The sequence below is a fragment of the Oryx dammah genome, unplaced genomic scaffold, assembly GCF_014754425.2.
Source record: "Oryx dammah isolate SB20612 unplaced genomic scaffold, SCBI_Odam_1.1 HiC_scaffold_24, whole genome shotgun sequence".
Lineage (NCBI taxonomy): Eukaryota > Metazoa > Chordata > Mammalia > Artiodactyla > Bovidae > Oryx > Oryx dammah.
Window position 1 is genome coordinate 24,143,794 of NW_024070208.1, and position 12,364 is coordinate 24,156,157.

The window sequence follows — 12,364 nt, forward strand, 5'->3', positions numbered from 1 at the left end:
ACCCAGGGATCAAACCCTCGTCCCTTGCACCTCCTGCATTGGCAGGTGGATTCTTTACCACTGAGTCACCTGGGAAATCATTATGCCACCTTATGGCATAATGATTTGACTTACATACACCATGAAATGATGCTCACAGTTAGTTTAGGGAGCATCTGTCATCTCAAATAGACCAAAATCAAGAAATAGAAAAGATTTTTGTGATAAGAACTCTTAGGATTTACCTCTTACCATTGTTCGTTCATACATGACATATAGCCATAGGAATTATATTTATCACATTGTACATTACAGCCTGGATATACCACATTTTGTTTATCCATCCATTGGTTGATGGAAATTTGAATTATTCTTGTTTGGGGCTATTAAAAAACAAAGCTACTGTGACACTTGAGTGCTAGTATTTGTGTGGCCATACATCTTCCTTTCTCTTGGAGAAATGCCTGGTATTGAAATAAACCGATCATATGGTAAATGTTATGTTTTTTATTTTTTATTTTTTTTACCTTGAAATTGTGAGTCTGTAGGGAAGGAGTTTGCAGAAGTGTTTTTTATTTTTTAATAAACTGTTTTCCAAAGTGTTTTCCTAAGTGGTTGACCATTTATATTTTGATGGCCAATGTATGAGAACTCCATTTTCTCCAAATTTCTATCAACACATATCATGGTTAGTCTTTTTTTTTTTCCTAAGAAATAGTTGGTCTTGAAATTATGTGTAAAGGATAGAAAAGGGAAAAGAAGAGTGACTGTAGCCTTTCATGTCAAAAAAACAAATAGTACTCATTCCCATCATGTCACTTTTGTCCCTCCTGGATTCTTGGAAGATCATAGAGCACATTTTAGTCCCCAGTAAGCTAACAGTTTAGTCTCCAGGAGACTAAGAAGGGACCACTCTTTCTGAGCTGCTGCTCATCTGTGCAGAAGCTGTCAGTGGCTCGTCAGAGTGGAAAACCAGCCTGTTGACAGCTGGCCAAGATCAGGACCTAACTTTCTTCTGTTTTCTATTTGACCATTCTCACCTATGATTCACCTACATGATTCAACAGGCAAATGGTGGTCCCTTCATAACTATAATTTTTTGCCTCCACATTTCTCTTCATTTTTACGAAAACATCTAGGTAGCCAGCTAGAAATGACTGGCAGTTTTTCCTCTGTTTTCCAAGATAGCTCAAAACAGTTCTTCTTGGGCATCCTGACGAGGTTGTCTATGAATAGAGGTGGAATTTCTACTGACCTCTGCCCTTTGTGATTTCCAGAGAACTAACAATATCTCTTGATTCTGCCTTCCCACTACCAAAACCTCATTTTATTTGTTTGTCAAGTTCAATAATTTAATGTACTCAATGTTGGGTTTATCACCTCCCACCTTATTTCCTTTGTCTCTGCATTTTCAACTTCCTGCTATTGCCCACTCATCAGCCCAGCTCAGTTGCCAAATCAATTTTGAATTTCAGCCCAGAAATGATTTAAGAAGTTCAGTCCTGCCCCCGCCTCGCCAGCACTGTCAGATGGAGTGTCATTGACATCTTCCCTTGTGGGTATGTAGGCATCCGAAGTGGTGCCCTAGTAATAATGTTCTGTTATTCATTGAATTCCAATCTGCAAACCTGAATTTGACGTGGATGTGCAAAACAAATTAGCAGGTGATTTGATGACTGGAGAGATTTTTTTGAACTTGACCGAGCCAGGAGGTTGTTGACTAGGGTCCTGTGGGAGATACAGCTTGAAGTTTTTCAGTCTTGTTGAATAATCTCAGGCTTCTTAGCCAATGTCTTCTCAGATATAATTAAGTCTTCATTGACTTTTTTATTTTTTTTAATGAAGCTGATAAAAATTCAAATAGTCAACTAGTTATTTTATTGACATTCCCTGTGCTCGAATTAGGGGCTTCCCAGATGGCCCTAGTGGTAAAGAACCCACCTGCCAATACAGGGGACGTAAGAGGTGTGGGTTCACTCCATGGTTAGGAAGATTCCTGGAGGAGGACATGGCAACCCACTCCAGTGTTCTTGCCTGGAGAATGTCATGGAGAGAGGAGCCTGGCAGGCTAGGGTTCATAGGATCACAAAGAGTCAGACACAACTAAAGCAACAGCCTGCATGCATGCATGCTTTAATTATTATCTTGTGAGTATAAGTTTTGTATAGAAATCTTTTTTAAAAGTTCTTATTTTGTCATTCATTAAACTTAGTTTATATAATATGAGCACATATAAAAATTGGCATAATTGCAATACTCTGTAATACAAGAAATTGAATAAATATCATATATTTGTGTGTAAGACTATAAGTGATTGTACAGTCATCTCTCGTGTTACTGTCCTCAGCCTCCACTGAGCAGCAAGGACCTAGACTGGAGAAATTGCTTCAGTAAACACTTTTGTCTGTATCCTAAACTATGGCTGAAATATCCTTTTGTACTCCATCTCTAGCATATTCATCATTGAATGTAACCTTCTAGAACATGAGGTTGTTCATCTGAACATACTTATCTCCATCCTCTAGTTTTTAACATGATATTCTCTAAATCTGAACTAAAATTATCCACCTACCAAGCTGTGCCTATCAAAATTCACTGCCCCACTTTATGCAACTACTATTTTGTTTCTTTGATGCTTTTTAAACCTTGCATAGTACCCTGGAGTTAGCCCAACCAGGTTACCTCCAAGGAAACACAGCCAATCTGCAAAACAATCTTTCTTTCACATCTTTCCATCTTCTTACTCTTCTGCTCTCTCAACTCAACCTAAATAGTTTATTTAATTTTTATCATTCATGTAAAATATGAATCAAATTAAAAAACATCTGGATCATGAAAACATAGGCTTATCACCAAACTTCAGATTATTAGAAACTAGATGTCAGGTTATATCAAGAAAGCAAGGAGGGCGTCTTGGCTTGAGCTTCACATTCATGAAGAGCTCAAAAGTAGATTTTTGAGGTCATCTATTCACTTTAGTTCAGTTGCTCAATCATGTCCAACTCTTTGTCACCCCATGGACTGCAGCACACCAGGCCTCCCTGTCCATCACAAACTCCCGGAGTTTACTCAAACTCATGTCCATTGAGTCGGTGATGCCATCCAACCACCTCATCCTCTGTCATCCCCCTCTCTTCCTGCCTTCAATCCTTCCTAGTATCAGGGTCTTTTCTAATGAGTCAGTTCTTCACATCAGGTGGCCAGAGTATTGGAGTTTCAGCTTCAGCATCATCCTTCCAATGAATATTCAGGACTCATTTCCTTTAGGATGGACTGGTTGGATCTCTTTGTAGTCCAAGGGACTCTCAAGAGTCTTCTCCACCACCACAATTCAAAAACATCAGTTCTTCAGCACTCAGCTTTCTTTATAGTCCAGCTCTGACATCCATACGTGACTACTGAAAAAACAAAAGCTTTGACTAGATGGACCTTTGTTGGCAAAGTAGTGTCTCTGCTTTTTAGCATGCTGTCTAGGTTGGTCATAACATTTTTTTCAAGGAGCAAGCATCTTTTAAGTTCATGGATGCAGGTCAACTGTAAATGAAATTAAATCTATAGCCACAGTGGTACAAGAGAAAATGATACCACCTGACTTTAACCCATGCACTATTGCATTTTTAATACATCTTTTGAAAACTGCCCCCCCCCACCAAATTCTATCCATTAGCTCAGGCTTGACTAATCAATTCTACCTATGTTCTTTCAATTTCCCCTATTTCGTGTTAGACATAATTCCTCCTATGCATTCAATCTCTTTTCTCACAAGTCATATGATGCTCTGTATTATGTTACCCAATCACCTGGTCAGTCCCCAACACATTTTGAGATCCTAGAAGATAGATGTATCTGGTTCTTAAAGATCTTGGTCCTCTCCCACTTGTCTAGCCAATGTCCAACTCATAGATGATGCATAATATGGTTGACTCAAACTAGGGAGGACCAGGTGAAAAGGATGCTTTGAATAATGAAGTAGAAGGGTGATTAGTTAAGAGCATGCTTGGGGAGACTGGAGAATTGTTTTAATTAGGAACACAACTCAAGCTATCTCTAGAAACAGAGAAACTGTTCACTCAGACATTCAAGGGTCATCGGCAGTTATGAAGGGAATAAAGGCCAGAAGTAAAAGAAAGGGTCTTCAACTATAGAGAAAATAATTTCCTGAAGCTTTCTGCCTACAAAACATTCTTAAGCCTTGTTATCAACTTTACAAAATGAGTTGTCAAAAAATATTCCTGGGCAGAAGAAATAAAACATTCCTCTCCACAGAGAAAATACAACTCCAAAGGATATAGATTATTTGTGAAATTCTAAGAAATAAATTGTAAGACCCAGGGGAAACTGGCATGTATATGAATCTGTGAGCCTTTTAAGCCCTTACATAAATCTCTGTAATTCATTCAACCCAAAAGTTTCAACTTTCTTTATAATTGTCCAACAGCTAATTGAAACTCCCACGTAGCTACCTGACTGAGTTAAGATGCATTAAGCTGCCAGGTTGGTTGTTTCCAGAATCTAGATTTTGCTTGTTAGGAGAATTGGATCAGTGTCTGAACTTTGGACACAATATATTAAAATGAAAAAATATGTTGAAAAACAAAAAAGATGAAGAAAAAATAAATAGCAAATCTGATGCATAGTTGGAGAAGGAAATGGCAACCCACTCCAGTGTTCTTGCCTGGAGAATCCCAGGGATGGGGGAGCCTGGTGGGCTGACGTCTATGGGGTCGCACAGAGTCGGACACGACTGAAGCGACTTAGCAGCAGCAGCAGCAGATGCATAGTTATTTTAATTATCAATTCAGTTCAGTTCAATCTCTCAGTTGTGTCCGACTCTGTGACCCCATGAATCGCAGCATGCCAGGCCTCCCTGTCCATCACCAACTCCCGGAGTTCACTCAGACCCACATCCCTCGAGTCAGTGATGCCATCCAGCCATCTCATCCTCTGTCGTCCCCTTCTCCTCCTGCCCCCAATCCCTCCCAGCATCAGGGTCTTTTCCAATGAGTCAACTCTTTGCATGAGGTGCCCAAAGTATTGGAGTTTCAGCTTTAGCATCATTCCTTCCAAAGAAATCCCAGGGTTGATCTCCTTCAGAATGGACTGGTTGGATCTCCTTGCAGTCCAAGGGACTCTCAAGAGTCTTCTCCAACACCACAGTTCAAAAGCATCAATTCTTCAGCACTCAGCCTTCTTCACAGTCCAACTCTCACATCCATACATGACCACAGGAAAAACCATAGCCTTGACTAGATGGACCTTAGTCGGCAAAGTAATGTCTCTGCTTTTGAATATGATATCTAGGTCAGAGCTTTATTAATTTTTGAAATTTTTTCTATTTATTTTGTCCATACTCAATTAGTATTTTTTCTCCAATAATACTGAGATTTCTTGGTTGTTTGGGTTTTTGTGTGTTTGTTTGTCTGTGAAGCTTTGTCTTCTTTCTCTCATCATTTTTCATTTGTTTTCTTTTTGGCTTGTGGTGTTTTATTATTTTGAGTAGTTGTTTTTATTCTTTTAGCCACAGGCTACTTTGGGGGGAGTGGGATGCACTGTGCCTTGCATCATGTGGGATCTTAGTTCCCTGACCAGGGATGGAACCTCTGCTCGTTGCAGTGGAAGTGCAGAGTCTTAACCACTGGACCAACAAGGAAGTCCCTCGTAGAGTTGTTGTTAAATCATTGATACTGGAATTCACTTTATTTGTAAAAATAAGGTAAGATTCAATAATCTTCACAGTTTCTTCAATATTTAAAATACCATGATTCAACAATTTTATAAATAATCATGAGATTAGGGTTTTTTTTAACTTTTTTTTTTAAGTTATATCAAGAGAGGGATAGGAGATATTTTCTTTGTTAGTGTGTCTTTTATAAATTCATGGCACAAATATGAATTTGAATATCTATCATGTTTTAATATGAATTTTAACATGATAGAATTGCTTAAGACTTGGCCAACAACTGTAGAGTGAGAAGGGGTTGTAACGTTGTGGGTTTCAAAAACGCCCTACCACCCCCAGCCCCGGGATGGTGCTGAGATGTTGGTTCCCATTACTCACTGTGCAGTAGAAAGATGGAGTAGGGGAAGAGGATCTGTACACTCTTGGCAGGCAATGCGAGGGTCCACCTGGGGAGGCTTTGCTGGACTGGACCAATGGCAGGTATCACAGAGATGGAGTGGCCACCACTGAGAGTGTCCTTCAAATGGGGTTGGTATAATAGTGTAATGCTAAGTCACTTCAGTTGTATTTGACTCTTTGTGACCCTTGGACCAAAGCCCACCAGAGCCCTCTGTCTCTGGGATTTCCCAGGCAAGAATAGTGGGGTGGGTTGCCGTGCCCTCCTCCAGGGGATCTTCACCACCCAGGGATTGAACCCCGGCCTCTTATGTCTCCTGCACTGACAGGCAGGTTCTTTACCACTAGCGCCACTTGGGGCGTAAAGCTGAGTAGTCTCAAATAACCCAAGGAAACCAAGAGACGACGGGGTGGGGAAAAAGAAAGAAAGAAAGACAGGAAGGAGGGGACAAAGAAAAAGTGCAAAGAAGGAAGCATCTTGGAAGGAAGCAAAGAACAGAAGGAAAGAAGGAAGAAAGGGATATGGGGACATGTGAGATAAATGATATCTTTCAATCCACTTAGCAATTAAATACAATGAAAATTTTTGTGATATAAAATTTTAATTCTCTTAATATTTAAGTTGGTAACATTGGGTGTAATTTGGAAAATCCTAGTGTAGACCTGCAACAAACAAGTGTAGAAGAAAGAGGGTGTCAGATCATTATGAGAATATTTAGATTTACAGAGATTCTTAGGAATACTTCTGTGGTTGTTTCAATCCTAAAATTAGAACAAATTTGTAGCCAAATGACATCCACATCCTGGGAAATGTGAATTACACACACTCACCCCTACTCTTCTTATATTGTCCTGTGTCTGTTCTTTACCTCTCTGTAAACCTCACTGTGTTGGTGTTTAGTGAAAAATTGAGCACACTATTCATTTACTAAGCACAGATATGTACTTTCCAATAATTAAAGAAACAGATCTTTTAAGAAGAAGCTACTAGTAAAGATTAAGGCTAACCCAGTGCCTGACAATGACAGGTATTCTATAAAAAATTAAATGATTTGCATTTTCTAGGTAATTTAACACGGTCTGTTTTTATGTATTAGGCAATGAAACATTTATCCAAGCAAACCTTAAGTGCTCCCGATAAAGTTATTTTGCTCAATTGCCCTGGGATGTCTCATGTTCTAATGAAATTTGGGCCAAGAAGGAAAGAATATGTGAGTCCTAGAATTCACCAGACCGTGTTGAACAAAGTACATATCTTTCTTTTACTTTTTCTGCCTGTATGACACTTGTTGTTCATGCTTAATCCCTTATGTGTTCCTTCAATTTCTGAGAATTAATGAGGTAATAGCAACTGTTCATTATATCTTGCATTTTTCCATAGGTTTCACTAACTCCCTTCTATCATGGTTTTTCAACTGTGTTAAATTCTAACGAAGAACACTGTAGAAAATAGTTTATATGAGAAAATAGTTGGTAGACTATGCTTTGTTTATAAAACGCTGACACAAAGGATTATGTGTGTGTATTCGGGATGGGGAGGGGAAACTAACCCAAAGTGATACTTGTTAATAACCTATATCTCTGTTTGCCAGTCCTCTGCAGCTATTCAAGTAAAGCTCTATTTGACTTTCAAATACGTGACTTTGACCAAAATAATCAACAAGGAATGTGTTGTTGTTCAGTCACTAAGTCGTGTCCGACTCTTCAACCCCATGGACTGCAGCACGCCAGGTTCCTCTGTCCTTCACCCCCTCCCGGAGTTTGCTATAATCCGTGTCCATTGAGTCAGTGATATTATCTAATCATCTCACCCTCTGCCGCCCTCTTCTCCTTTTGCCTTCAATCTTTCCCAGCATCAGGGTCTTTTCCAATGAGTTGTCTCTTCACATCAGGGGCCAAAGTACTGGAGCTTCAGCTCTTAGCATCAGTCCTTCCAATGAATATTCAGGGTTGATTTCCTTTAGGATTGACTGGTTTGATCTCCTTGCTATTCAAGGGACTCTCAAGAGTCTTCTCCAACACCACGGTTCAAAAGCATCAATTCTTCCATGTTCAGCCTTCTTTATGGTCCAACTCTCATATCTGTATATAACTACTGGAAAAATCATAGTTTGGCTATATGAAACTTTTTCAATAAAGTGATGTCTTTATTTTTTAACATGCTTTCTAGGTTTGTCATAGCTTTTTTTCCCAAGGAGCAAGCATCTTTTAATTTCATGGCTTCAGTTACTGGCTGCCATCATTTTGGATCCCGAGAAAATAAAATCTGTTGCTGCTTCCACTTTTTCTCCTTCTGTTTGCCATGAAGTGATGGGACTGGATGCCATGATCTTAGTTTTTAAGCCAGCTATTTCATGGGTTAACAGAAGTTATTTTTGGATTATAACATTTAACTTTACTAATTATGGAGCTTGAGGCTTACAAAATAGTGAAAAGAGTCCTAGCATCATGGTCTTGAAGAAATGTACTTTTATTTTTTTAGCTGTATTTGCTGAATGTATTATTATATATTTAATTCAATTTATATATATGTTGCTTTACCCACTATATCCTTTGATTAACCTGATATCTAAGAAAAAAATGAAGAGAAACAGTTGCGTGAGAACTCATTTCGCATCCAGTCTATATTGCACATCTCAACTACTGAATCAGTCACCCTATCTCTCACTTTCAACAGCTTTTGGTTTATGATCATCAAGCCACTTTCTGAGTATCTAATGGCTGTTTGCTTGCTTGCCATTAGAGAAGAGTAAGTCAGGGTCAAGTAAGGGTCTCCTAAAGGAGATCAATAAAGTCCAAGAGTGAAGAAGAAAAGTAAGAAACATTGGGGAGGAAGAGAGTCCTATGAAAGGGTCAGGTGTTCACTTTGCTTCTAGGTGGTTTCTAATTTTTGATGCCAACAGAACTTTCTTGAGTCCCTTACAAGGAACTAAAGCTTCTGCTACCATCCAGAGTGGACTTCCCAGGTGGTGCTAGTGGTAAAGAACCCACCTGCCAATGCAGGAACATAAGAGACATGAGTTCAATCCCTGGGTGGGGAAGATCCCTGGAGGAGGACATGGCAACCCACTCCAGTATTCTTGCCTGGAGAATCCCATGGACAGAGGGGCCTGGCGGGGCTACAGTCCATTGGGAGTGCCCACAGAGCATCCTTTAAACATGCTGAGCACTTTCTCACAAGCATCTATGCACTCTCTCCCACCATGCCTTGCCTTCCCCTTTCTTCTCTACTTATACAAATTTGCCCATAGACCACTGGAAAGAATTTCTGGAAGAAAAAATTTCCTCTGAGTTTATATAATGCTTAGCTGTCAGTCTCTGAGAAAGATAGCATACGGAAAAAGAGATCCTGGACATTTCATCATTTACTATTAATTTACATCATTTACTATTATCCTTCACATATTAATACATATGTAACCTTCTTGAATACATTTTCAGACCTCTTATAACCCCCTCTATCTTCATCATTAAAATAGAATGAGATCTATGTAAAAACATGTTGGCAGGATGAAAACGGTATCATGTTTGGGGAATGTTTTGTGTGTGGTAATTGATTGTACTTAGGTTAGGTGTTTGCTTTATTTCCTCCCAATTCAACTATGATGATTTACATCCTGGTCATCTAATATGCTTTCCTATATGATTCTTTTATTGCCTCAACCTAATTAAAAGTATATTTACTTTTTCTGATATGACAGTAGTGTTCATTATAGAAAATACTGAAAATACACCAAGTGTAAAAATGGGGGATAAAAGTATAATGTCGTAATCATAGAATAATCACCAAAGCAAGAGATAACCACTAAATAACATTTTTTACTTTATGTCATGTATATATATGACAGTTCTTACATAGGCACCTATATGTGTGTGTCTTTGTACACAGTTTTGTTCAGTTATCAGTACATCCTATGGATATTATTAATCCTCAGCTCTATTTTTGCTTCCTGAGATATAGCCATAGTATTTTGACCCCTGTGGTGTCTGGCTAAGCACACAGCACTTGGCCTTGGGTATAAAATTTTCAGTAAGTGAGCTTTGTCCACAGAATGGCTTAAAGCCCTTTATGATGGTGCAAGTATACAATTGTTTGGAACAAACCTGGTGACTTGACTGGTTTCCTGCCGATGGGTTGGAGCCCTGCCCCTAACCCTGACTCTCCCTTTTTCCTTTCATTTTCCCTGTAGTTCGTGGCTCAGCCCAACTGTCAACAACTGCTGGCGTCTCGCTGGTACGACGAGTTCCCCGGCTGGAGGAGACGACACTGGGCCGTGAAGATGGTGACGTGCTTCATAGTAGGACTCCTTTTCCCCGTCTTCTCTGTCTGCTACCTTATAGCTCCCAAAAGCCCCCTCGGACTCTTCATCCGAAAGCCATTTATCAAGTTCATCTGCCACACAGCGTCCTATTTGACTTTTCTGTTCCTGCTCCTGCTTGCCTCTCAGCACATCGACAGGTCAGACTTGAACAGGCAAGGTCCACCACCAACCATCGTCGAGTGGATGATATTACCGTGGGTCCTGGGTAAATGTGATACTATAGAAAACTATAATGCAAACGTGTTGCTACCATGGAATTGTGTTGCTCAGAAAAGAATATTCATTATAGCTGGGGACGCGGGAATGTTTAAAATAGGTTCCAACCATTGTAGCAGCAAGGTCTAATCCCCAAAGCTAAATGAAGATTTCACAAGCTGTGGTGGACCTGCCTCCAAATGCCACCTATGAAACATAACTTTAGGTTTAAGAATTATAGATTTTAATAATTCTGAAACCTGAAGTGACTGATTCTCTGGGTTGTTTTGGAGATTTTTTTTTTCTTTGAGATGTTTGTCTTCTGGTGGCTCAGCTGGTAAAGAGTCCGCCTGCAATGTGGGAGACCGGGGTTCAATTGCTGGGTTGAGAAAATCCCCTGGAGAAGGGAGTCTTCTAAAGACTTTCAAAATGTCTCATTAACCCTATGTAAATAATCATTTTAATGTTTTAATTTTCTTAACAAATTTGTTGTTGCTGTTTAGTCAGAAAGTCGTGTCCGGATCTTTTGTGACCCCATAGATTGTAGCCTACCAGGTTCCTCTGTCTATGGGATTTCCCAGGCAAGAATACTGGAGTGGGTTGCCATTTCCTTCTCCAGGGGATCTTCCTGATCCAGGGATTGGACCTGAGTCTCCTGCATTGGCAGGTAGATTCTTTATTGCTGAGCCACCTGGGAAGTCCTCTTAACAAATACACCTTCTAAAAGTACAAATCACTCTGAAGAATTATTGTGAACTGTACATAAAGGAACCATAACCATTTTAAAAAATCCACCCCTTTACGTTTATCTTTGAAACTACATAGTAAATCAGAATAATAGGCAATTAAACAATAGGACTTCTTCCTATCTCTGTTCTTTCCAAAAGAAAGAAATTGATTTTGGATCTGCAGCAAATCATGGTAAGGTAGAAACTTCAAAAACAAAAACCAAAACCTTGTTTTCCTTTCCTCCTGTTATGGTAGTCATAGTTAAAATTTAAATTTTAATTATTCTTCTTTCTCCTACTGTAGTTTGCTGAGAAACTGCCTTTCGTCAGTTTAGCTCATCATTTTAAACCTCTCTGGTATCATAACCATGTCAGCACTAGTAATTAGAAAATACGTGACAAATTTAGCGATTCACCATCTCAGAAGGTCAGTTTGGGTCAGCTGTCAAAATTGCTGGAGAGACTGTAAAATGAGGAAAAGGCAGGGAAAAAAAGTGTCTGAGTCAACGTAGATATGCCTTTTAAAGGTTACAAATACTGAAAGTACTGACAATAACAAAAGTTCTTAGGAACGAGATTTGATGTTTTACAAATTACTAATAAAAAACCCCTTCTAAAGTGAACTTTAAAATTAAGTACATTCGCCTTAATCTGAAATAATGTCTGATCTTGCTTAAGTTAGAAGGAAGGTTTAGATAGTCTGTAAATGTATTTTTGAATAAAAATAATTTGGACACAGTAATTGATATTACGTATAAAATGACCCTCCCTGTATCCATTTAAATTAAATATCTCACAGTAGGAATATGTTCTTTTTTTTCTTTTTTCTTTTCTTTTTACTTTATTTTACTTTACAATGTTGTATTGGTTTTGCCATACACTGACATGAATCCGCCACGGGTGTACATGAGTTCCCAATCCTGAACCCCCCTCCCACTTCCCACCCCATATCATCTCTCTGGATCATCCCCGTGCACCAGCCCCAAGCATCCTGTATCCTGTATTGAACATAGACTGGCGATTCATTTCTTACATGATAGTATACATGTTTCAGTGCCATTCTC

At 39.2% G+C, this 12,364-nt stretch overlaps 1 protein-coding gene across 1 annotated transcript in view; it reads left to right on the forward strand.

Annotated features, from left to right (window-relative positions):
• The window catches only part of TRPC4 (transient receptor potential cation channel subfamily C member 4), a 141,767-nt gene that overhangs the window by 74,583 nt on the left and 54,820 nt on the right, over positions 1–12,364 (forward strand). Inside the window, exon 3 of the mRNA XM_040267029.1 lies at positions 10,246–10,582. Coding sequence (XP_040122963.1) covers positions 10,246–10,582 — 337 coding nt within the window. The remainder of the gene's footprint in view (positions 1–10,245; positions 10,583–12,364) is intronic.